Below are 23347 nucleotides of genomic sequence, written 5' to 3'. Positions count from 1 at the left end.
AATTAAGAATTATTTGTGAACTTTTGCTTTCAGCAAACTTACTCTTACTGCTGTCACCCTTCTTTAACCCGCATTATCTCGTTTTCCTTTTCAGTACTCCATGGTGGAACTACAGGTAAGTGGAAGTTTCTTTCTCTTCTCTGTCAGTTGTGGAAGAGGAAGAATGAGAATTTGGTGGTAAACCTTGAAGACAGAAGCAACTCTGAGATCTTGGCCCAGAGCCCCATGACTGCCCAGCACCGAGCACCCACATCCACCTAAGTTGTGCCTGTTCTCTCGCCTCTGCCCTCCTGGTCTCTCACAACTACATTTCAGTAGACAAGAACACCAGCCTCTGTAATGACTACACCGCTCTCTCATTCCCCTAACTTCTCTGTGCCCAGCCAACTTAACCAGGCTTGGTTCTGTACTCCCCTTAGTCTAAGGTAACAGCCCTTGCCATAGGCATTCTCAATAGGTACATGATAACATAAACACCTGTGAGAAGTGTTTTAAAGGAAAGGATCTAGAGGGTGATTTCTCCACAATATCTCCTCCATTTTTCCATTCAATCACCCATTTTTTAGGTATCTTACAATCAATTTCCTCAGCCTTGTCCCCTAATAGGGACCAGAAACAGAGTAAACATTCTTTGTAAATGACATCCCGGGTCCTACTTTCTAAAACTGGAGATAACACTTCAGAGGACTCAGTGTGATCATTAAAATCTACAAAATTTCCTCCCAAATGGGGGCTGGATCTATAGAAGTATTTACCTCATTCAGTCATAAAGAAAGTTATAAATAACATAGGGAGCTACTCTTCCTGGACACAGATCACAGGGGTCTTGAACAATGGGTGGGGTTCTTTACCTGCCTTTTGCTTCTTTACCTGCGTTTTGCAGGGTAGAGTGGGAAGTGAACAGGTAGGCACATCATGCAGTTTCTCTGTTGGACAGGATCCAAACAGCAACAGGATTGCACAGTGGCTGGAAGTGGCACCTGAGCAAGGCATTGTAGACCTGTCCTTCCAACTGGCACCAGAGGCAATGCTGGGCACCTACACTGTGGCAGTGGCTGAGGGCAAGACCTTTGGCACTTTCAGTGTGGAGGAATATGGTAGGTGGGGGAATGGACAAGCCAAAGTACTGGGTATAATCTCATCTTAAAATCAGCAAAGGTAGAGTAAAATCTACTCTGGGAAAGGATTATGTATTCATTTTTGAATCAATGCTAAACCAGCTAATGACTTTAGGAGAATTCTACCTAAATAATGCCTCCTTCATTAGATCCATTAATTTAATTTTCACTGTGTTTATACCCCTCTGCTCACTGCCTATCTGACTGCGTCCTCCTCCAATTCTTTTTCCATTTCTCCTTTTACTCTCTTCAGTGCTGCCGAAGTTTAAGGTGGAAGTGGTGGAACCCAAGGAGTTATCAACGGTGCAGGAATCTTTCTTAGTAAAAATTTGTTGTAGGTAAGAGCAGAAGCTTGAGATCTGGTGGAGATTAAAGATGCATCAAGAGATATGATGAGGGAATTACATGGGGAAAGGGATTATAGGGGGGCCAAAACTTGGGGTATTTTGTGTAATTCAGAGTCATGACTTATCCCAGAACCTTTTTTTTTTTGAGACAGAGTTTTGCTCTTGTCGTCCAGGCTGGAGTATAATCGTGTGATCTCCTCTCACTGCAACCTCCACCTCCCGGGTTCAAGCGATTCTCCTGCCTCAGCCTCTTGAGTAGGTGGGATTACAGGCACACGCCACCATGCCTGGCTAATGTTAGAATTTTTAGTAGAGACGGGGTTTTGCTATGTTGGCCAGGCTGGTCTTGAACTCCTGACCTCAGGTGATCCACCCGCCTCGGCCTCCGAAAGTGCTAGGATTACAGGCGTGAGCCACCACACCCCGCCAATAACGTATTTTATAGTTGTGTTTCTGCTCTTTTTTTCCCACTGCTCACTCAGACAGTATTGATTTGGTCTTTACAAGACACAATATTGAATCCCATAGATAAATAGGGATCAGGAGAAAGAAAGATACTGTTTTCATTCTTAAGATGGTGCTAATTGTGGAGTGGATCTACTCTAAGACTGAGTAAAGTAGGGAAGGAAAAGAGGGCTAGAAAAGGTAGGATTATCAGAGCTTTCTTTCTTTTTTTTTTTTTTTTTTTTGAGACAGAGTCTCATTCTGTCACCCAGGCTGGAGTGCAGTGGGGCGATCTCGGCTCACTGCAACCTCCATTTCCTGGGTTCAAGCGATTCTCCTGCCTCATCTTCCTGGAGAAGCTGGAATTACAGGTGTGAGCCACCATGCCCAGCAAATTTTTGTATTTTTAGTAGAGACAGGGTCTTGCCGTGTTGCCTAGGCTGGTCTTGAACTCCTGGCCTCAAGTTATCCACCTGCCTCGGCCTCCCAAAGTTTTGGGATTACAGGCATGAGCCACCACACTGGCCTGGACTGTCAGAGCTTTCTTTCAGAGGCTGGAGTGTGAGAAGAGAGAAGTGGTGTTCGGAGGAAGAGCCGGATCTCGAGTGGAATTTCCCAACTCTGACCCCTCATGCTTTTCTTGGTTAGGTACACCTATGGAAAGCCCATGCTAGGGGCAGTGCAGGTATCTGTGTGTCAGAAGGCACATACTTACTGGTATCGACAGGTGGAACGGGAACAGCTACCTGACAAATGCAGGAACTTCTCTGGACAGGTGAGTAAATGACAGGTAAAAAAGGAACATATCGGCCGGGTGTGATGGCTCAAGCCTATCCTCCCGGCACTTTGGGAGGCAGAGGCAGGCGGATCACGAGGTCAGGAGTTTGAGACCAGCCTGACCAATATGGTGAAACCCCATCTCTACTAAAAATTCAAAAAATTAGCTGGGCATGGTGGCATGCGCCTGTAATCCCAGCTACTCAGAGGCTGAGAGAGGCGAATCGCTTGAACCTGGGAGGCGGAGGTTGCAATGAGCTGAGATGGCGCCACTGCACTCCAGCCTGGGTGACAAAGCGAGACTCTGCCCCTCCCACCCCCTCCCCCAAAAAAAGAACCTATCCACATGTCCTAAAGAGTAAGAAGGCAACAATCTAGAAAAGTGGTAAACAGCCCAAAGTAGAAATCATTTCCCAGAATTATTATCCCAGTTCCAAAGAACAAAGCAGCGATCTTTATCCTCAACAGGGAGTCTTTTAGAGTCTTCCTTGGAACCAAGAAATTTACCTAAACCCCTGTAAGACACAATTTTCCAGTTTTGAAGTCATTTCTTTTTCCCTTTCCCAAATCTTGAAGCTTCAAAGTCATTTCATGATTATCTATGTGCAAGTGTGTAGTTCATGTTGGAGGAGAGTTTTTCTATATTAGAAACTAAAGTGTGGAGATGAGAAATTATTTCCTTCTACAGAACGTTATAAAATGGACGTAGAGATTATATTCCTCATCTGCTCTCTATCTCTGTCTCTGATCGCCTCACTAGACTGACAAAACAGGATGCTTCTCAGCACCTGTGGACATGGCCACCTTTGACCTTATTGGATATGCGTACAACCATCAAATCAACATTGTGGCTACTGTTGTGGAGGAAGGGACAGGTAAGTAGGGTACTCCTTGGCTCATTAAGAAAAGTGAAAGAGGCTGGGCGTGGTGGCTCAAGCCTGTAATCCCAGCACTTTGGGAGGCCAAGGTGGGCAGATCACAAGGTCAGGAGTTCAAGACCAGCTTGGCCAATACGGTGAAACCCCATCCCTAATAAAAATACAAAAATTAGGCTAGGCGCGGTGGCTCAAGCCTGTAATCCCAGCACTTTGGGAGGCCGAGACGGCCGGATCACTAGGTCAGGAGATCGAGACCATCTTGGCTAACATGGTGAAACCCCGTCTCTATTAAAAAATACAAAAAACTAGCCGGACGTGGTGGTGGGCGCCTGTAGTCCCAGCTACTCCGGAGGCTGAGGCAGGAGAATGGCGTGAACCTGTGAGGTGGAGCTTGCAGTGAGCTGAGATCCGGCTACTGCACTCCAGCCTGGGCGACAGAGCGAGACTCCATCTCAAAACAAACAAACAAACAAACAAACAAAAAACAAAAACAAAACAAAAAAACCCCAAAATTAGCCAGAAGTGGTGGCGGACACCTGTAGTCCCAGCTACTCAGGAGGCTGAGGCAGGAGAATCACTTGAACCCGGGAGGCAGAGGTTGTAGTGAGTCGAGATCAGGCCACTGCACTCCAGCCTAGGAGACAGAGCGAGACTGTCTCAAAAAAAAAAGAAAAGAAAAGAAAAGCGAAATAAAAAGGGCTGGTCCCAGGGACAGATAATTACTCCAAGGACACAAGACCTCCCCTCTTGAGTGTTTGGGTGGTACCTTGTTCCTGGTTCCCAGTCAAGGGGAAATGCCAGATCCCATGTTGCCGTCTATAAGAAATACTACATACTTCTCCAAAAGACTGGGGAGGCGAAGTTGGTTTGGATCTTTGGCCAGAAATACATTCAACTTCATCCCTCTGCCGCCATTCTCTCAGAGACTTGACATTAAACACAAAGATGAGACTATCAGGTGCCTAGATCTTTATACGTCTGGTTTCCCTCTGCAGGCTTGGAGGCCAATGCCACTCAGAATATCTACATTTCTCCACAAATGGGATCAATGATCTTTGAAGACACCAGCAATTTTTACCATCCCAATTTCCCCTTCAGTGGGAAGGTATGTTAAAACTTTTCTCTACAGAGACAAAAAAAAATGCGTAACCATCTACCTTACCTCCTTCCTGCAGCTATAGCCACATAGCTAACTTAGCGCTGTTCCAAGTACTTTACGCGTATTCACTTTAATCTTTACAATAATGCAATGAGGCAGACACTATATTGGCCCCATTTTATGGGTAACGAGACAGGTAACAGAGGCTAAGTGATTTTTCCAAGGTTATCAGCAAATAGGTGGGAACTATGACCAAATCCAGGAAGCCTGCCTCCGGGGTATACACTCTCCACTCCCTGTGCTGTGCTGCCCCTAATCCCATAGGAGAAGCACCTTGAATATTAATGCCAGTTTAGGGGTCTTTCTAATGCCAGGGGCTGATCTTCTAATGTCTAAATCTTTGTATTTAAGAGCTGCAGGGTTTCTAGAGAAATTGTCCAGCCTGGTCTCCTGCATCTCGGCAAGGTTAATATGAAATTTTCCTTGACAGCCATGTATAGCTCTTTAAGCAGTTTTCTTTTTCTTTCTGGTTTTTTTTTTTTTTTTGGTTTTGTTTTATTTTTGTTTTTGTTTTGAGATAGAGTTTCGCTCTTGTTGCCCAGGCTGGAGGTGCAATGGCGTGATCTCTGTTCACCGCAACCTCCACATCCCAGGTTCAAGCGATTCTCCAGCCTCAGCCTCCCAAGTAGCTGGGATTACAGGCACGTAATTTTGTATTTTAGTAGAGATGGGGTTTCTCCATGTTGGTCAGGCTGGTCTCGAACTCCCAGCCTCAGGTGATCTGCCTACCTGGGCCTCTCAAAGTGCTGGGATTACAGGAGTGAGCCACTGTGTCCGATCAGCAATTTTCTTTAGAGATTTTTAAATTCCTGGCAGGGTGTAGTGGCTCACGTCTGTAGTCCTAGCACTTTGGGAGGCTGAGGTGGGCAGATCACTTGAGGCCAAGAGTTCAAGACCAGCCTGGCCAACATGGCGAAACCCTGTCTCTACCAAAAATACAAAAATTAGCCAGGCATGGTGGCGCATGTCTGTAATCCCAGCTACTTGGGAATCTGAGGTACGAGAGTTGCTTGAACCCAGGAGGCAGAGGGTGCAGTGAGCTAAGATCATGCCACTGCACTCCAGCCTGGGCGACAGAGTGAGACTGTCTCAAAAAAAAAAGAAGATAAATAAATAATTAAATTTTCTTTGTTAGTGTTTTCTTTCTGATATCTAACTGAATTTCCTCCTCATTCAGCTTATCTTTCTTTACTTCCTGTACAACTGGTCCACACAGTAATATTGCACATATAGAGATGCATTTATTCCTCAGTTATCATTTCTCCAGACCAAGGATGGGTGCAAATTATTTCTAGAGCCTAAGGATTACACAATTTGGGAGGGTAGGGGATTCTCTTTAAGAAAAAGAAAGCAAAATAGGCTGGGCGCAATGGCTCATGCCTGTAATCCCAGCACTTTGGGAGGCCGAGGTGGGTGGATCACGAGCTGGCCAACATGGTGAAACCCTGTCTCTACTAAAACTACAAAAATTAGCTGGGTGTGGTGGTGCATGCCTGTAGTTCCAGCTACTTGGGAGGCTGATGCAGGAGAATTGCTTGAACCCGGGAGGTAGAAGTTGCAGTGAGCCGAGATCGTCCCACTGCACTCCAGCCTTGGTGACAGAGGGAGACTCCATCTCAAAAAAAGAAAGGAAGGAAGGAGAGAAAAAACAAACCAAAAACAGTGTGCAGAAAGTTTGAAGGAGCCTGCGCAAACGAAGAGCCCTAAAGTTTCATTAGCCACGGGGCAAATCTAGCTCTGCCCTGGGCTGTTACTTCTGTTTGTTTTTCACTTCTTCACAGATCCTAGTTCAAAAGCTAGAATCACATTTATCTTTTTCAGGACTCTTCCCTGAAATGTATTCTTAGAAATTCTGTTACTACTTTTAGTGCCAAAACCGCAATTAGTTTGCACCAACCTAATATTCCACTTCACTTCATACTCAAGTTTACTCCAAACCTAATTCTAATCCCTAATGACGTTTGTCCTTCAGATAAGAGTTAGGGGCCATGATGACTCCCTCCTCAAGAACCATCTAGTGTTTCTGGTGATTTATGGCATGAACGGAACCTTCAACCAGACCCTGGTTACTGACAACAATGGCCTGGCTCCCTTTACGGTGGATACATCCAGTTGGAATGGGGCAGATGTTTCTCTGGAGGTAAGCATGGATGGAGGACCAGCTTCCTAGAAAGTAAGGCTTCCCTGAAGGAAAACTTCAGAATTTTCCTGTTTCCTATCCTCCTCTCTGCTTGGAATTACATCTCTCTCACTGACAAGTCCTGCTCCCCCGTTGACAAAAAGTTTTCCTTAGATTCTTTCTGTTTTAATATCAATCAGATAAATAGTCCTTACTGAGATGAAAACTACTATTTCTATTATTACATCTTTTAACTTACCCCCATCTCTATCTGATCCTATCTATATATGAAGTTAGAGTAGGGAGGAAAAGGTGACTCAGTCATTCTCTTTCTTTTTCCCCTTCCCTTCCCCTCATTACTTAATAAAAACAGCAAACAAGAGAACTCTAGATTCTAGATAACTTATAAGTGTTAATTATGAACTGCCGCAACAATGCTTCTTATCAAACAGCTAAAAACTTCAGTATCATGCAACACAAAGCATTCACTGCTTGTGCATCTGGGGCATTCAGCCAGGCAGCTCTGCTGATCTCGATTTCCAGACCTGTCTGCAGATCGGCTGGCCATAGGCTGGTGTTCCACATACCTCTCATGCAGGAGCCAGCTAGCCCGGGTATATTCTTATGGCAGTGATGAGGTGCAAGTGCAAAAGCTGATGTTCAGGGCTTTTTCAAACCTGTATACATTGCATATGTTAACATCCCATTCCCAACAAATCACACAGTGGGCCCACAGTCAGACTAGGAGGGTACTGGAAGACTACAGGCTAACGGATGTTGATCTTGAAGGGTGCAGGGTATGTGTGAGGAATTGGAGCCATTAATGAGATCGTTCAACCACAGGACTTAAGTAAACATATACTAGTTGCCTTGTGGCTAATTTGACTCTTTCTTTACTCTAGGCATCACTCAATTACTCAAAAATAGTTATTTTTCAATCTTAGTATCTTCTGTACCTAGTTTTCTTATCCCTGAAATACAATCTTTGATTTCTATATGATCTAAGTCATGTTCATCTATCCCAGGAGTATCTGTGAAGATACATCACCCACAATTTCCCCTCACTTAGTAACTATAATTCAGCCATTCTTTCACTCTCCTACATACCAAAATATTGCTGCACACTACTACGTTTATAGATTCTTTATCCATCCTTGGCTGGACCGCTAAGGAAATACCCACATGCCATTCTCGGGCAGTGAAGATTTAAGAGAAAGCGCTCTATTTGAAAACCGTAACAAGTCCATGGAGTTTCTATGGTTGGGGTGCATGCTAAAATTCTCTCTCTCTCTTTCACTCTCAGGGAAAGTTTCAAATGGAAGACTTAGTATATAATCCGGAACAAGTGCCACGTTACTACCAAAATGCCTACCTGCACCTGCGACCCTTCTACAACACAACCCACAGCTTCCTTGGCATCCACCGGCTCAACGGCCCCTTGAAATGTGGCCAGCCCCAGGAAGTGCTGGTGGATTATTACATCGACCCAGCTGATGCAAGCCCTGACCAAGAGATCAGCTTCTCCTACTATGTGAGGCCAGGAAACGGGGATGGGTGAAAGTATGCTGGGAAGGAAGGAGAATGAGAAGAGCCAGCCAGAGAGGGTACCTAGGCTGTCTGAATTGCAGATGCACATCTAATTAAAAACAATTTTAAAGCCACACTAAAAAAGTTAAAGAACAGTTGACATTAATTTTAAATATATTTTTTATTTAACCCATTATATCCAAAATATTAACATTTTAACATGAAAGCCATATAAAAAGTTTTAATAGATATTTTACATTCTTGTTTCAACTGAGTCTTTGAAACTCGGTATGTGTTTTACACTTAAAGCGTATCTCAGTTTGGACTGAGCACATTTCAAGTATTTAATATTCCCATGTGAGATATGAGATACTGTATGGCCCAGTATAGGTGTAAGAGATGGAAAGCATTGGGGGGAAAAAAGAGACTCTGAGCAGGAACACAGGAAAATTGTGTGGGAAAATAAAATGAGGAATTACCTGAGAAAATAGTGCTGGCCAGGACAAAAAAAAAAAAAAAAGTGGGTAGTTGGGAGGGAGTGTGGGGAGGGCATGGGACTCAGGATACTTTTTTTTTTTTTTTTTTTTAAATTTATGTGAGACAGGGTTTCACCATGTTAGCCAGGCTGGTCTTGAACTCCTGACCTCAGGTGATCCACCCACCGTGACCTACCAAAGTGCTGGGACTACAGGAGTGAGCCACCGCGCCCAGCCAGGATACATTTCATTCTGTGTTCCATTGGTCAATATTATCAAATAGATGATATGGGGTTAAAATTCACATCAATAGCAGCCTCATTGCGGAAATAAAATCATAACTTGGTAGCCTGAAAGCAGTGTATAAGGATAAGCAGCTTTCCTGGTCACCTTGGTGACAGTCAGGAAGTAGAATGGAAACCTCAGGTTTGATGGCTTGGAGCCTCTTTGTTCCCTTATGCTCCTCTCAGTCAATGAGAGACTTTCTCTCCTCTGGATCATTGCAGCAGCTTCTGTGGTTTCAGTGTCGTCATTAAGTGGGAAAAAAAAAATCATCCTAATACAACGAAAAGAGAAAAGATAGGTGGAAAATGACAAGTCCAGGTGATAATGTGGGCTCTGTCTTCAGGACCGAAGTGTGGGGAGGTGTAGGAGAAAAGTGAAGTTAGGGCGAATGGCTAATGCCGGGCAGGCATCCGAGGAACCGACCACGGAGCCCTGCAGGAGCGTGAGATGAGAGGCTGCTTACAAACAAGATCACTGCGTTCTGTTTCAAGTGAGAGTGGACAGGAACGGGGAGTTAGGAGAGGAGATTTCCCCTCTAGAGGGTTCAATGTCAGAAGGGCTCAGGGTAGTTTAGGATGAAATTATTTCCACTGAATTTTAAATTGAGCTGTAATTAAAAAACACTTATGAGGATAGATTTTCGCTGACTTTATGTTACAAGGATTATAAGAAAATAAAATTTGGAGATCTTCAAGAAATGGCAGACAGCTATCTATGGTGTGGAACAATTTCTATGCTGTCAGACTCCTCCCATCCACCTGCGTGGTTCTCAGCCAGACCTCCGACTGCAGCAGGAGCCACCAGGACCCGCTGGCAGCACCCTGCATTTGTCAAGCTAGTGGATGCTGGGTGGGGAATTGACCCGGGCTCTGAACAGCGAAAGGAGCCTCTCCTCATGAAAGGATGCAGAGATGCTCTGGAAGTTGGTCCAAGGTGAACTTACCATAACTTCTGTGTGTGGTTGATTCTTTTCTTTTCTTCTTTAGTTAATAGGGAAAGGAAGTTTGGTGATGGAGGGGCAGAAGCACCTGAACTCTAAGAAGAAAGGTGAGTGTACATGCTTTTCCTGGAAGTGAACAGGATATTTTTAAATTCCAGAAAACAGGGCCGGGCGCGGTGGCTCACGCCTGTAATCCCAGCACTTTGGGAGGCCGAGATGGGCGGATCACGAGGTCAGGAGATCGAGACCATCCTGGCGAACACGGTGAAACCCCGTCTCTACTAAAATTACAAAAAAAAAATTAGCCAGGCCTGGTGGCGGGCGCCTGTAGTCCCAGCTACTCGGGAGGCTGAGGCAGGAGAATGGCGTGAACCCGGGAGGCGGAGCTTGCAGTGAGCTGAGATCTGGCCACAGCACTCCAGCCTGGGCGACAGAGCGAGACTCCATCTCAAAAATAAATAAATAAATAAATAAATAAATAAATAAATAAATAAATAAATAAATGAATTCCAGAAAACAATTCTTATACACAGAAGCAATGGAATTGGAGCATTAACAGTCATCACAGGAAAAGAGAAAAATGAGAAGTAATTTGCACCGTGCCACCTGCACTGGCTCAATGAAAAGTGCATACAGTTAGATGCCATTGATAGGTTGGACGTGCATTCTAATTTCCCTGTATATTCCCTCTTCTCTTTCAGGACTGAAAGGCTCCTTCTCTCTCTCACTGACCTTCACTTCGAGACTGGCCCCTGACCCTTCCCTGGTGATCTATGCCATTTTCCCTAGTGGAGGTGTTGTAGCTGACAAAATTCAGTTCTCAGTCGAGATGTGCTTTGACAATCAGGTAAAATGGTAGCGGAGAAGGGTGAAGACAAAGGTTGGGCATAGAGAAAGATCTTGTGCGTGCTGGGGTTGGAGACAAGATAGGTCAGGGAAAGAAGATAATGTTGACATTGGATGTTGTGTTATATTTATATCTTTAATGTTTGGGGTTTGTGTTGAAATCCATCTCTCTCCTACTTTTTCTTTTAAAAAGTAACGCTGGATGAGGTACTGTGGCTCACTCCTGTAATCCCAGTGCTTTGGGAGGCCAAGGCAGAGGGATTTCTTTAGGTCATGGGTTCAAGACCAGCCTGGACAACACAGCAAGATCCTGTCTATAAAAAAAATTTTTTTTAATTAGCTGGGTGTGCAGCACTTTGGGAGGCCGAGGTGGGTGGATCACCTGATGTTACGAGTACAAGGCCAGCCTGGCCAACATGGTGAAACCCCATCTTTACTAAAAATACAAAAATTAGCCTAGCATGGTGGTGGGCGCCTGTAATCACAGCTACTTGGGAGGCTGAGGCAGGAGAATTACATGAACCCAGGAGACGGAGGTTGCAGTGAGCAAAGATCATGCCATTACACTCCAGCCTGAGTGACAGAGTGAGACTCTGTCTCAAAAAAAAAATTATCTGGGTGTGGTGATGCATACCTGTAGTCCCAGCTAGTCTGAAGGCTGAAGCAGGAGTATCGCTTGAGCCCAGGAGTTCAAGGCTGCAGAGCAAGACCCTGTCTCTCTCTCTTTTTTTTTTTTTTTTTTTGAGACAGAGTTTTGCTCTTGTTGCCCAGGCTGGAGTGCAATGGTGCAATCTCGGCTCACTGCAACCTCTGCCTCCTGTGTTCAGTGATTCTTTTGCCTCAGACTCCCAAGTAGCTGGGATTACAGGTATGTACCACCATGCCTGGCTAATTTTTTTTTTTTTTTTTTTTTTTTTTAGTAGAGACAGGGTTTCACCATGTTGGCCAAGCTAGTCTTGAACTCCTGACCTCAGGTCATCCACCTGCCTTGGCCTCCCAAGGTGCTGGGATTATAGGCATGACCCTGTCTCTATTTAAAAAAAAAAAAAAAAAAAGAGCCATACTGGGAAGCCGCATGTTCTATACAGTTATTCCACATGTTCTCTCCAGTTTTTGTCTTATAAACTTTCTCTGTCCTTGTACTGTGCTGCTGTCATTTCCCAACTCCATCATGGCATACAAGTCCTGAAGAGTTAGACTTTACAAAGAAAGATAAGTACAAGAGTGAAAGAATGGGTTGGATGTCGTAGCTGGGGCATATTTGCTGATGACCCAAATTATGTTGTTTCCCCTCCTTTCCGGGCTGACCTGATCCCCAAGTTATACCTTTCCCTTCCCCAGGTTTCCCTTGGCTTCTCCCCTTCCCAGCAGCTTCCAGGAGCAGAAGTGGAGCTACAGCTGCAGGCAGCTCCTGGGTCCCTGTGCGCCCTCCGGGCGGTGGATGAGAGTGTCTTACTGCTCAGGCCGGAGAGAGAGCTGAGCAACCGCTCTGTGAGTAACTGTCTGCTGACAGAGTGGGAAGAGGGAGTTGATGGAGAAGACAATTAAGAGGTAGGTTTTAGGCAGTGGAGAGAAAGTCTTAGGGAAATAATGCACTGCCATAAGGTGGTAAAAAGACTGGCGTAAAAATGAAGTTAGAAAGGGTAAGAGGGCTGGGTGCGGTGGCTCACGCCTGTAATCCCAGCACTTTTTGAGGCCGAGGCAGGCAGATCACCTGAGGTCGGGAGTTCGAGACCAGCCTGGCCAACATGGAGAAACTCTGTCTCTACTAAAAATACAAAAAGAAAAAGAAACGAGCCGGGCATGGTGGCGCATGCCTGTCATCCTGGGGAGGCTGAGGCAGGAGAGTCACTTGAACCCGGGAGGCGGAAGTTGCGGTGAGCAAGATCGAGTCACTGCCCTCCAGTCTGGGCAACAAAAGCGAAAGTTCGTCTCAAAAACACAAAACCAAAAAAAAGAAAGAATAAGAGAAGGCATGGTTAGTATGAACGCAGAGATAAGAAAAGAGAATGAGCCTGTAATCCCAGAACTTTAGGAGGCTGAGGCGGGCGGATCACCTGAAGTCAGGGGTTCAAGACCAGCCTGACCAACATGGTGAACCCTGTCTCTACTAAAAATACAAAAATTAGCTGGGTGTGGTGGCCGGCACCTGTAATCCCAGCTACTCAGCTGGGGAGGCTGAGGCAGGAGAATTGCTTGAATGTGGGAGGCGGAGGTTGCAGTGAGCCGAGATCATCTCACTGCACCACTCCAGCCTGGGTGACAGAGCAAGACTCCGTCTCCAAAAAAAAAAAAAAAAAAAAAAAACAAGAGAGAGAATGAAATAGGGGATAGGATTAGGAAAAAAATAGGTGAGATAGAGGTTAATGTTTTAGAAAGTGAGAAAGGTAATTATGACAAAAAAAAAAAACATAAAAATAATTCTGGAGTAATAAAGAGAAATGATACAGGAGTAGTAAACTGAGCACCAGAATCTGAGAGAAATTTCTCAACTGATGTCACTATGTCAATGCTTTATTTCCTTTCTCCCCTTGTCCCAGGTCTATGGGATGTTTCCATTCTGGTATGACCACTACCCCTATCAAGTGGCTGAATATGATCAGTGTCCAGTGTCTGGCCCATGGGACTTTCCTCAGCCCCTCATTGACCCAGTGCCCCAAGGGCATTCGAGCCAGCGTTCTGCTATCTGGAGGCCCTGGTTCTCTGAAGGCACGGACCTCTTCAGCTTTTTCCAGGTACGTCTTCTTACCCATTTTGTTCTTATGGGAAAGATGGTGGTGGGAAGGGGCAAAGGAAAGTTCATATCTAAGAAAGCAGAGAGACTCATATGGGCACTGATGGGAACCAAATCTTTTTTTTTTTTTTTTTTTTTTTGAGACGGAGTCTCGCTCTGTCGCCCAGGCTGGAGTGCAGTGGCGCAATCTCGGCTCACTGCAAGCTCCGCCTCCCGGGTTCACGCCATTCTCCGGCCTCAGCCTCCCGAGTAGCTGGGACTACAGGCGCCCGCCACTGCGCCCGGCTAATTTTTTTCTATTTTTAGTAGAGACGGGGTTTCACCATGGTCTCGATCTCCTGACCTTGTGATCCGCCCGCCTCGGCCTCCCAAAGTGCTGGGATTACAGGCGTGAGCCACCGCGCCCGGCCGGGAACCAAATCTTGAAAGAAGCTTCTGACGTGTAAGGTGGCCTCTGTTGGCTCTTACGCTTGAAGAAGATGTCCAATTGCATTGAAGAGAACCACTGTGAGAGAGTTTAGACCTACTCTTCCTCTTTTGTTGTCCCCAATCACTGATTTTCATGAGATCAATCAGGAGGGAAAATTAGGGAAGGTAGACCAGAGATCTCTTACTATTATTATAAAAAATAATTTGCACCTATTCTATGAGCAGGATTTGGGATGCTGTGTGACCCAAGTCTGACCAGGAGGTCCCTGAGGTCAGGAACTAGGTCTTGTTCACCTTTGTATTCTCTCTAATGCCTGACCCCTCATAATGCTCATTGTACTTTTGTTGAATTGAGTACACTGATATGGTCCCTACCCTCAGCACGTTCAGAACGTAAGTCAAATAATAAGGACACAGTGAATAATATTTGGAAGAACCATTAAATGTATGTAATGATGAAATAAGTTTAACTTGAAGCCTCTCATGCTAGTTGGAACAGAAGCCAACCAGTCTCAGTGGCTGAGTTCCGGGTAAGAACACCCAGTTTCACCATTAATTCAAAAAGAATGTTTTGTTTCTACTCTTTGATGGTGGAATTCCTGGGCAGTAGCCTTTGTAGCTGGGGAAGGGACCACCTTAATACTTATTTCTCTGATGCCTATCAGGACATGGGCCTGAAAATACTGTCCAATGCCAAAATCAAGAAGCCAGTAGATTGCAGCTACAGATCTCCAGAATACAGCACTGCCATGGGCGGTAAGCTACCTCTGTGGTGTGTGGATTCTCTGAGATGTTAACAATCCTGGAACTCTCCACGTTTCCTCTTTGTGTCCTGTTCTTGCACTGAGCCTCTAGCCTGAGAATGCTAATGGGTTGTGGGTCACAGATACAGAAAGTTTCCCGAGGGTTCTGTCTCTGGGGAGAGCTTTTGAAGCCTGAAGCTTATGTATCCATTCCCTGGCCAAACCCCCTTGGCTATCACTTCCCTCGATGACCTTTGTGACTAGTTAGTTCCTCTTTGGTCCTTCCTCCTTGCCTCTGACTGGATTTTCTCTGCTTCCCTCTAAATTTCTTTCTAGTAATCCCTCCATCCCAATTTATGTCACAACAAGTCTCCTGTTTCCTAAAGTTTTCATATTCTCAATTTCATCAGCAGGTGGTGGTCATCCAGAGGCTTTTGCGTCATCAACTTCTTCACGTCAAGCAGAGGATTCTCAGGTTCGCCAGTACTTCCCGGAGACCTGGCTCTGGGATCTGTTTCCTATTGGGTAAGTGATGACTCAAAAGTACAGTAAAGAGCCAGGTGCATGGCTCACGCCTGTAATCCCAGCACTTTGGGAGGTTGAGGAGAGAGGATCACTTGAGACCAGGAGTTCAAGACCAGCCTGGGCAACATAATGAGCTTCTGTCTCTACAAAAGAAATTTTAAAAATTAGCCAGGTGGTAGTTGTGTCCAACTCAGGAGGCTGAAGTGGAAGGATCACTTGAATCTGGGAGGTGGAGGCTGCAGTGAAGCAAGATCACATCACTGCACTCCAGCCTGGGTGACAAAGCAAAACCCTGTAACAACCACCACCACCAGAAAAAAACGTAAGATTCTACAACGTAGAGCCTGTACAAAACTCAGAATCAGATGCATTCCTAATGGCTCTAAGTCTTAAGCAACGAAAGCTTGATGGGGTGTGGGAATTTATTTATTTTCCTGAATTCTTTTTTTTTTTTGAGACAGAGTCTTGCTCTCTCACCCAGGCTGGAGTGCAGTGGCACGATTTTGGCTCACTGTAGGCCTCAACCTCCTAGGTTCAAGTGATTCTTGTGCCTCAGCCTCCCAAGTAGCTGGGACTATAGGCGCCTGCCAGCACACCTGGCTAATTTTTGTATTTTTAGTAGAGGCAGGGTTTTGCCATGTTGGCCAGGCTGGTCTCGAACTCCTGGCCTCAAGTGATCCACCCGCCTTGGCCTCCCAAAATGTTGGGATTACAGGTGTGAGCCACTGTGCCCAGCCTACCTGAATTCTTATGCATTCATCTACAACCACTCAAAACAAATCCACACAATTCCACACTCACGCATTGCAGGCCCTGTGTTCTCACTACTGAACCACACACATTTAAAGGTACATATTGACATCAGTTTTTGCCCACTGCTTGCATGTCCATTTTGACAAGCCCTGAGAACACGCATCCTCACAGACTCAGAGGGCACCAGCCTCTCTGTCAGATGTGCTTGCACAGAGATGCCCACCCCTGACTCCCCACACAGTCCCCCTCCTCCATATGAGTGCAGCCTCACTCACTGGAGGATTCACACTGAGACTCACCTCTTCAGTTGCCTCTTTACTTCTTCGCACACAACAACACTAACAATTCACTTCTGCAGATGAATTTGTAGCTTTTTTTTTTTTTTTTTTTTTGACAGGGTCTTGTCCTGTCACCCAGGCTGGAGTGCAGTGGCGCAATCATAGCTCACTGCAGCCTCAAACTCCTGGGCTCAAGCCATCCTCCTGCCTCAGCCTCCTAAGTAGCTGGGACTACAGTCATGCACCACCACACCTGGCTAATTTTTAAATTTTGGTAGAAATAGGGTCTCGCTATGTTTCCCAGGCTGGCCTCAAACTGCTGGGCTGAAGCCATCTACTCACCTCAGCCTCTCAGAGACCTGAGATTACAAGCATGAACCAGCACACACCACCGAATTTGTGGCTTAATTCACAACAGTTCTCGCCCCACGCTGCGTCTGCCTCACGGGGGTCCTTGTGTTCTCACAGTAACTCCGGGAAGGAGGCGGTCCACGTCACAGTTCCTGATGCCATCACCGAGTGGAAGGCGATGACTTTCTGCACTTCCCAGTCGAGAGGCTTCGGGCTTTCACCCACTGTTGGACTAACTGCTTTCAAGCCGTTCTTTGTGGACCTGACTCTCCCTTACTCAGTAGTCCGTGGGGAATCCTTTCGTCTTACTGCCACCATCTTCAATTACCTAAAGGATTGCATCAGGGTGAGAGCTGGGGATACAGGAGTCAGGTGTCAGCCCTGGAATCACGCTTCCCGCATAAGTTTGTCTCTAAATTGGAAGCATCCCAATTTTCCCTGGGAAAGAGAGGAGATGTCAGTATCTCGGCCCCCAGGTTTCCCAGGCCTCTATGTATTACGTCCTTCGTTTGGACCCTTTGTCTCTTAAACCTCCTCCTTAGGTTCAGACTGACCTGGCTAAATCGCATGAGTACCAGCTAGAATCACGGGCAGATTCTCAGATCTCCAGCTGTCTCTGTGCTAATGAAGCTAAAACCTATCACTGGAACATCACAGCTGTCAAATTGGGTAAGAGAGGGAAGCGGTAGATGGGTGAGGAAAGCCTGCAACAGAAGCCCAGTGACTAAGCACTCGGTCTTTCTTCTCTGCCACATCTGCTTTGCTTCCTCCTCCCTCTTTGTTTTATTTACTTCTATTTTTCTCCCTCCTAAGGCTGTTATAAGTCAATACAAACACTCTTTGATAGGTGACCAAATTTGTTCAAACAGGAATATTTTGAGTGTGAAAGGGAGAGCTTTTAATATTTGTAGCTGGACAAGGAGTACATGGTCATGTAACTAATCAAGGACTTACTATAAGAGTCCCTGGGCCAGGCACTATTCTAACTGCTTTATGTATATTAACTCATTAAATTGATTGATTAATTAATTTTTATTTTATTTATTTCCTTTTGAGAGGAAGCCTGTTGCCCAGGCTGGTGTGCAATAGCGCAATCTGGGCATACTGCAACCTCCACCTCCCAGGTTCAAGTGATTCTCCTGCCAAGCCTCCCAAGTAGCTGGATTACAGTTTCGTGCCACCACCTGGCTAATTTTTGTATTTTTAGTAGAGATGGGGTTTTGCCATGTTGACCAGGCTGGTCTCAAACTCCTGACCTCAGGTGACCTGCTTGCCTCAGCCTCCCAAAGTTCTGGGATTACAGGTGTGAGCTACTGCACCTGGCCTTTTATTTTCTTTAGAGAGACAGGATTTTACTCTGTCACCTAAGCTGGAATACAGTGGTGTGGTCATGGCTCACTGCAGCCTCAACCTCCCCGGCTCAAGCGATCCTCTCACCTAGGCCTCCCAGAGTAGCTGGGACTATAGGCTCATTTCACCACCATGCCTGGCTAATTCAATTGGCAGAGAAGGGGTCTTGCTATGTGTCCCAGGCTGCTCTCCAACTCCTGGGTTGAAGCGATTCTCCTGCCTCACCCTCCCAAAGTACTGGGATTACAAGAATGAGTCACCTCACCTTTAACTCATTTAATCCTCACCCCCAACTCTATGGGATGTCAGTCACTCATAGGTGAAATCCTTGCAACTCAAAGTTTGATCTTCGTATGTATGAGTTATCTCATGCTGCTTGACAAATTATTGTAAAACTTAAGTGTCTTAAAAGGACAAGCATTTATTATCAAACAGATTCTACGGGTCATTAATCTGGGTGCAGCTTAGCTGGGTACTTCTGGCTCAAGGTATCTCATGAGGTTGCACTCAAGCTGTCAGTGAGGGCTGTGGTTTCATTTGAAGACTTGACTAGGAGAGGATTGATTTTTCAAGCTCATCCCAAAGTCTCTGATCCTCACAGCCTGCTAGACTGAAGGACACAGTTCTTGACCTCAGCTGTTGGCTAGGGGCCTCACTCAGTATCTCATCACATGAATCTCTCCGCTGGGCGGCGTCATCACACAACAGCCGTCTTCCCCAGAGCAGGCAGTTTGAGAAAAGGGGTGCACCCAAGATGGAAGCTGCAGTCTTTTTGTAACCTAATCTCAGAAGAGTCATTACTTTCGCCCTGTTCTATTTAACAGAAGTGAGTCGCTCAATCCAGCCCACACTCAATGGGATGCAAATATCAGGATGCAAGGATCTCTGAGGGTCCTTAGAGGTTACTTACCACACCGGACTAGCCTCTCTGGCATCACCTGAGAGCTTGTTAGAAATGCAGGATGTAGGCCCCACCCCAGGTCTGTGGCAGCAGAATTTGCACTGTAGCAAGATCCCCATTAAAGTTTCAGAAATGCTGATCCAAATGGGAACGGACCTCGCTGGTACCTCTGGCAATAGGGCTAATGGCTTCCCTTCTCCTTCTTTCTCTCAGGTCACATTAACTTTACTATTAGTACAAAGATTCTGGACAGCAATGAACCATGTGGGGGCCAGAAGGGGTTTGTTCCCCAAAAGGGCCGGAGTGACACGCTCATCAAGCCAGTTCTCGTCAAAGTGAGTTTGCTTCAGAGGTCGAGACAGCAACCAACTGAGGGATGCTCAACATCTCCTCTTGCTGCGAGTTTGTCTCTCACAGCAACCGTACTCCAGTCCAATCGGGCAGCTTCAACTTTCTCCTTCCCTGGCCCCTTGAACATTTGCCTAATCCACACCCATGGCCTATGAAAGCACCTAAAACCTGGCACATCATAGGCACTCAATGAATGTTAGTTTCCCTGATTAAAATGTCTGTCTTCATCAATAGCTGCCTTTTTTGTCCCGTCATGAAGCCCATTGTCAATCTTGCCCCTCAGAAGTTGCCTAATTGTGTCTTTGGCTCTAGCGCTTGCCCAGAAAGAACTTTAGAGAAAGGGCCCATCCTTGGTTGACACGGAGTTCTTCTGAGCTTCAATGAGAAGCCCTTCTCTGCAGTTCTGAGGGAAGCCGTGGGGACACAGCGGGGGGCCTCCCTTCCCTTTCCTTTAGTGCCATCTCTCCTGACGTTCATCTTTGTTGTTTTTATCTGTGTCTCTCTTCATGCCAGCCTGAAGGAGTCCTTGTGGAGAAGACACACAGCTCATTGCTGTGCCCAAAAGGTGGGTGGACTCAGAGCAGGATTGGTGGTGAGAATTCCCTTAGAGGGCAGGAGATTTTCTTTTCTTTTCTTTTCTTTTCTTTTTTGAAATGGAGTCTCGCTCCATCCTCCAGGCTGGATTGCAGTGGCGCGATCTCAGCTCATTGTAACCTCTGCCTCCCAGGTTCAAGTAATTCTCTTGCCTCAGTCTCCTGAGTAGCTGGGACTACAGGTGCATGCCATCATGCCTGGCTAATTTTTGTATTTTTAGTAGAGACAGGGTTTCACCATATTGGCCAGGCTGGTCTCGAACTCCTGACCTTGTGAGCCACCCACCTTGGCCTCCCAAAGTGCTGGGATTACAGGCGTGAGCCAGCACATCTGGCGGCAGGAGATTTTCATAGGCAAAAGGAGGAATGCACAGGACCAGAAGGAACTGGAGAGTCTGGGGTGCCATTCCTCATGGGGCTGATTAACTGGGAGGCAGGAGGAAGAAGAGAAAGTGTACAGCACGATGATGACTCTCTGTGGAATTTATCACTATGAATAGTACCCAGTGCTTTCTGCATCCCAGAGAAAGCACCGAGCACACAAATCCCTGGATTATAGAAAGTTCTACAATTTTGGCTTCAGAACCCCTGCCATTCCCCATCATCTATTGTGTCACCTTTTTTCTGCCTCTCACAGGAAAGGTGGCATCTGAATCTGTCTCCCTGGACCTCCCAGTGGATGTTGTTCCTGACTCGACCAAGGCTTATGTTACAGTTCTGGGTAAGCAGTTAGAGATTCTTGGCTCAGAAACAAAAAGGAGAATGGAGGCTGCAAAGGTGTGGGGTGGGGCGGGACATGCGGACCTATCTGGAGAATGTGACTAATGATAAGTGATTGAAGGAAAAAGAGCGTATTTTATATAGGAGGGAAATACAGTGTAGGCAACAATACAGACGGGATTAGACTTGTATTCTAGTTAAAAATGGAAAGGAAGCCAGGCGTGGTGGCTCACGCCTGTAATCCCAGCACTTTGGGAGGCCGAGGCGGGCAGATCACGAGGTCGGGAGATCGAGACCATCCTTGCTAACACGATGAAACCCCGTCTCTACTAAAATTACAAAAAAAAAATTAGCCAGGCCTGGTGGCGGGTGCCTGTAGTCCCAGCTACTTGTGAGGCTGAGGCAGGAGAATGGCATGAACCCGGGAGGCAGAGCTTGCAGTGAGCCGAGATCACACCACTGCACTCCAGCCTGGGTGACAGGGCAAGACTCCATCTCAAAAAAAAAAAAAAAAAAAAAAAAGAAAGGAGTCAGGGTAGGAAGAAGTTAAGGTCACTGAAGCTTGATATGTATTTAGGTTTAGACAGTCTATAAATCGGGTGAAGGGAAGACAAAATATTTGCAGCAGCCGTTTTTAAAAATGAGGAATTTGGGTATAGTTTAGGGAAGATACAACCATATTTACAATAGGCAGCACACTTACTGTTTTGGGCAAGGGAGGAAGTGGATTGAAAAGCATGAACTTAAAAATCATATCTAACCTGTCATTTAGTAGCCGCGTGACCCTGAACAAGTTAGTGAACAGTTCTGGACCTTCTTTCCTCTTCTGTAAAACAGTAACAATAACCTACCTCTCAGACTGGTGTAAAGATTAAGTGCAATATTAAAGTTCCCAGCACAATATCTAGCATGTAGTAGGAGCCCTGTGAATGTTAGACTCTTTCTTTACTCGCTCGCCCTCTGTTGAGATCCTTTGCAGTCACAACGTCTCTGTTTTGTCTGTTTTATTCATCAGTCTGACATAGCGCTTGTCTTGTTCTATTAGAGTTCAGTGTCTATGTCTGTCTTCCACACTGTGTTGGGGTCTCCTGAAGAGCAAGGGCCACATCTTTTTCTTTTCTGTTCCTAGTACGGTTCCTGCAACATAGTTGACATTCAGGACACATTTATAGATTTGAATGGAGCTCGTTGGCTACAGTGCAGATGTTAATGAGTCACGTATGTCAGGCTCACTGGCTTGGGAAGCATAGGAAGGGGTCAGTGACAACTTGGAGAAGAGTGTCAGGACTGTGTTTTAGAGAAACTTGGTGATTTGGAGGGTGAGGAACATATGTGCAGTGGTAGAGGAACTTAGAGATTGAGCCTAAGTGATGTAAGTTTTGTCACATCACTCATCAGCTCAGCGACATGTCTTCTTAAAAGCCCTGAACTCTCTTAGACAGCCTATGCACCTCTCTGTGTCCTCTAGCACCTCCTACATATCCAGTATGATATTGTAGTACTGTATTGAAATTGTCTATAAGGAATAAAAATTGTAATGTGTTGTAATGGTTTGCTCCTCTGTGAGTTCTTTGAGGGTAGAGACTGAGTTTGATTTACTGTCGTCTTCCCAGGGCACATAGTAGGTACTTACTAAATGATAGCTAATACATGTTTGTTAAGTGAATGATGATAACTCTTAGAGGGTTCCTTCTTCTCTGTACCCCCACCTTCTCTCTCTCCTTTTGGATCCCAGGAGACATCATGGGCACAGCCCTGCAGAACCTAGATGGTCTGGTGCAGATGCCCAGTGGCTGTGGCGAGCAGAACATGGTGTTGTTTGCTCCTATCATCTATGTCTTGCAGTACCTGGAGAAGGCAGGGCTGCTGACGGAGGAAATCAGGTCTCGGGCAGTGGGTTTCCTGGAGATAGGTAAGTTGGTTCAATCTTTCTTTCTTGGACACTCTCCTCCACTAGGCCCTATGACAGATTGATAAGATACAGGGAATTCCAGCCCCTGAAGTGTCCCATATCCTTGAAAAGCACGGCGGTGTTTTTTGAAGTTGTCACTGTGATCTAAAACCACATTTGGCTTCCCAGGGTACCAGAAGGAGCTGACGTACAAACACAGCAATGGCTCATACAGTGCCTTTGGGGAGCGAGATGGAAATGGAAACACATGGTAATATCGCCCAATTCCCAATGAGTTGTGTACTCCACAGCATAATTCCTGAGCCCTCTGGAACTATTCCAATACTTCTCCCCTTAACCCCATTCCTTCTTGCACTCAGTCTTCTACCTCTTTAATACTGCTTATTTCACCCTCATGGATGGTCAAGTCCCTCGATCTTCTCCCTGAGCTTGTGCCTCCTCTGTTCTTGTCCTCACTGGTGCCCATTCATGCCTCTGTTTTCTGGGCCTGCTGTGGCATATGTTCCCTCAGTTCCCCTTCTGGAAGTATGCACCCAAATACATGAAAAAATGATTGCACCCTCACCTGGAAATTCACCTTCATGCCACATTTTCCTCTTTACCCATGTAGGCTGACAGCCTTTGTCACAAAATGCTTTGGCCAAGCTCAGAAATTCATCTTCATTGATCCCAAGAACATCCAGGATGCTCTCAAGTGGATGGCAGGAAACCAGCTCCTCAGCGGCTGCTATGCCAACGTGGGAACTCTCCTTCACACAGCTATGAAGGTGCGGATCTGTCCAGGGGCCTGC

The 23347-nt window shown here is 45.9% G+C and overlaps 1 protein-coding gene across 3 annotated transcripts in view; it reads left to right on the top strand.

Annotated features, from left to right (window-relative positions):
• A2ML1 (alpha-2-macroglobulin like 1) overlaps positions 1-23347 on the top strand; it is a 54318-nt gene that overhangs the window by 13696 nt on the left and 17275 nt on the right. For 2 of the 3 annotated variants that reach the window (XM_005570054.4, XM_065523744.1), the window contains 22 exons: positions 95-115; positions 938-1097; positions 1372-1456; positions 2558-2684; positions 3447-3561; positions 4560-4669; positions 6696-6863; positions 8146-8373; positions 10117-10177; positions 10772-10917; positions 12258-12407; positions 13457-13651; positions 14745-14835; positions 15233-15347; positions 16847-17075; positions 17272-17398; positions 19194-19315; positions 19845-19896; positions 20562-20645; positions 22380-22556; positions 22725-22806; positions 23167-23323. In XM_005570054.4, the coding sequence (XP_005570111.3) occupies positions 95-115; positions 938-1097; positions 1372-1456; positions 2558-2684; positions 3447-3561; positions 4560-4669; positions 6696-6863; positions 8146-8373; positions 10117-10177; positions 10772-10917; positions 12258-12407; positions 13457-13651; positions 14745-14835; positions 15233-15347; positions 16847-17075; positions 17272-17398; positions 19194-19315; positions 19845-19896; positions 20562-20645; positions 22380-22556; positions 22725-22806; positions 23167-23323 (2802 nt within the window). The remainder of the gene's footprint in view (positions 1-94; positions 116-937; positions 1098-1371; positions 1457-2557; positions 2685-3446; positions 3562-4559; positions 4670-6695; positions 6864-8145; positions 8374-10116; positions 10178-10771; positions 10918-12257; positions 12408-13456; positions 13652-14744; positions 14836-15232; positions 15348-16846; positions 17076-17271; positions 17399-19193; positions 19316-19844; positions 19897-20561; positions 20646-22379; positions 22557-22724; positions 22807-23166; positions 23324-23347) is intronic. The other variant, XM_045364719.3, reaches the window with a different exon arrangement.

The sequence above is a fragment of the Macaca fascicularis genome, chromosome 11 (genome assembly GCF_037993035.2).
Source record: "Macaca fascicularis isolate 582-1 chromosome 11, T2T-MFA8v1.1".
In the NCBI taxonomy this organism is placed as follows: Eukaryota; Metazoa; Chordata; class Mammalia; order Primates; family Cercopithecidae; genus Macaca; species Macaca fascicularis.
The sequence above is the reverse complement of the archived record's forward strand: the minus strand, read 5'-3'. Positions and strand labels throughout refer to the sequence as shown.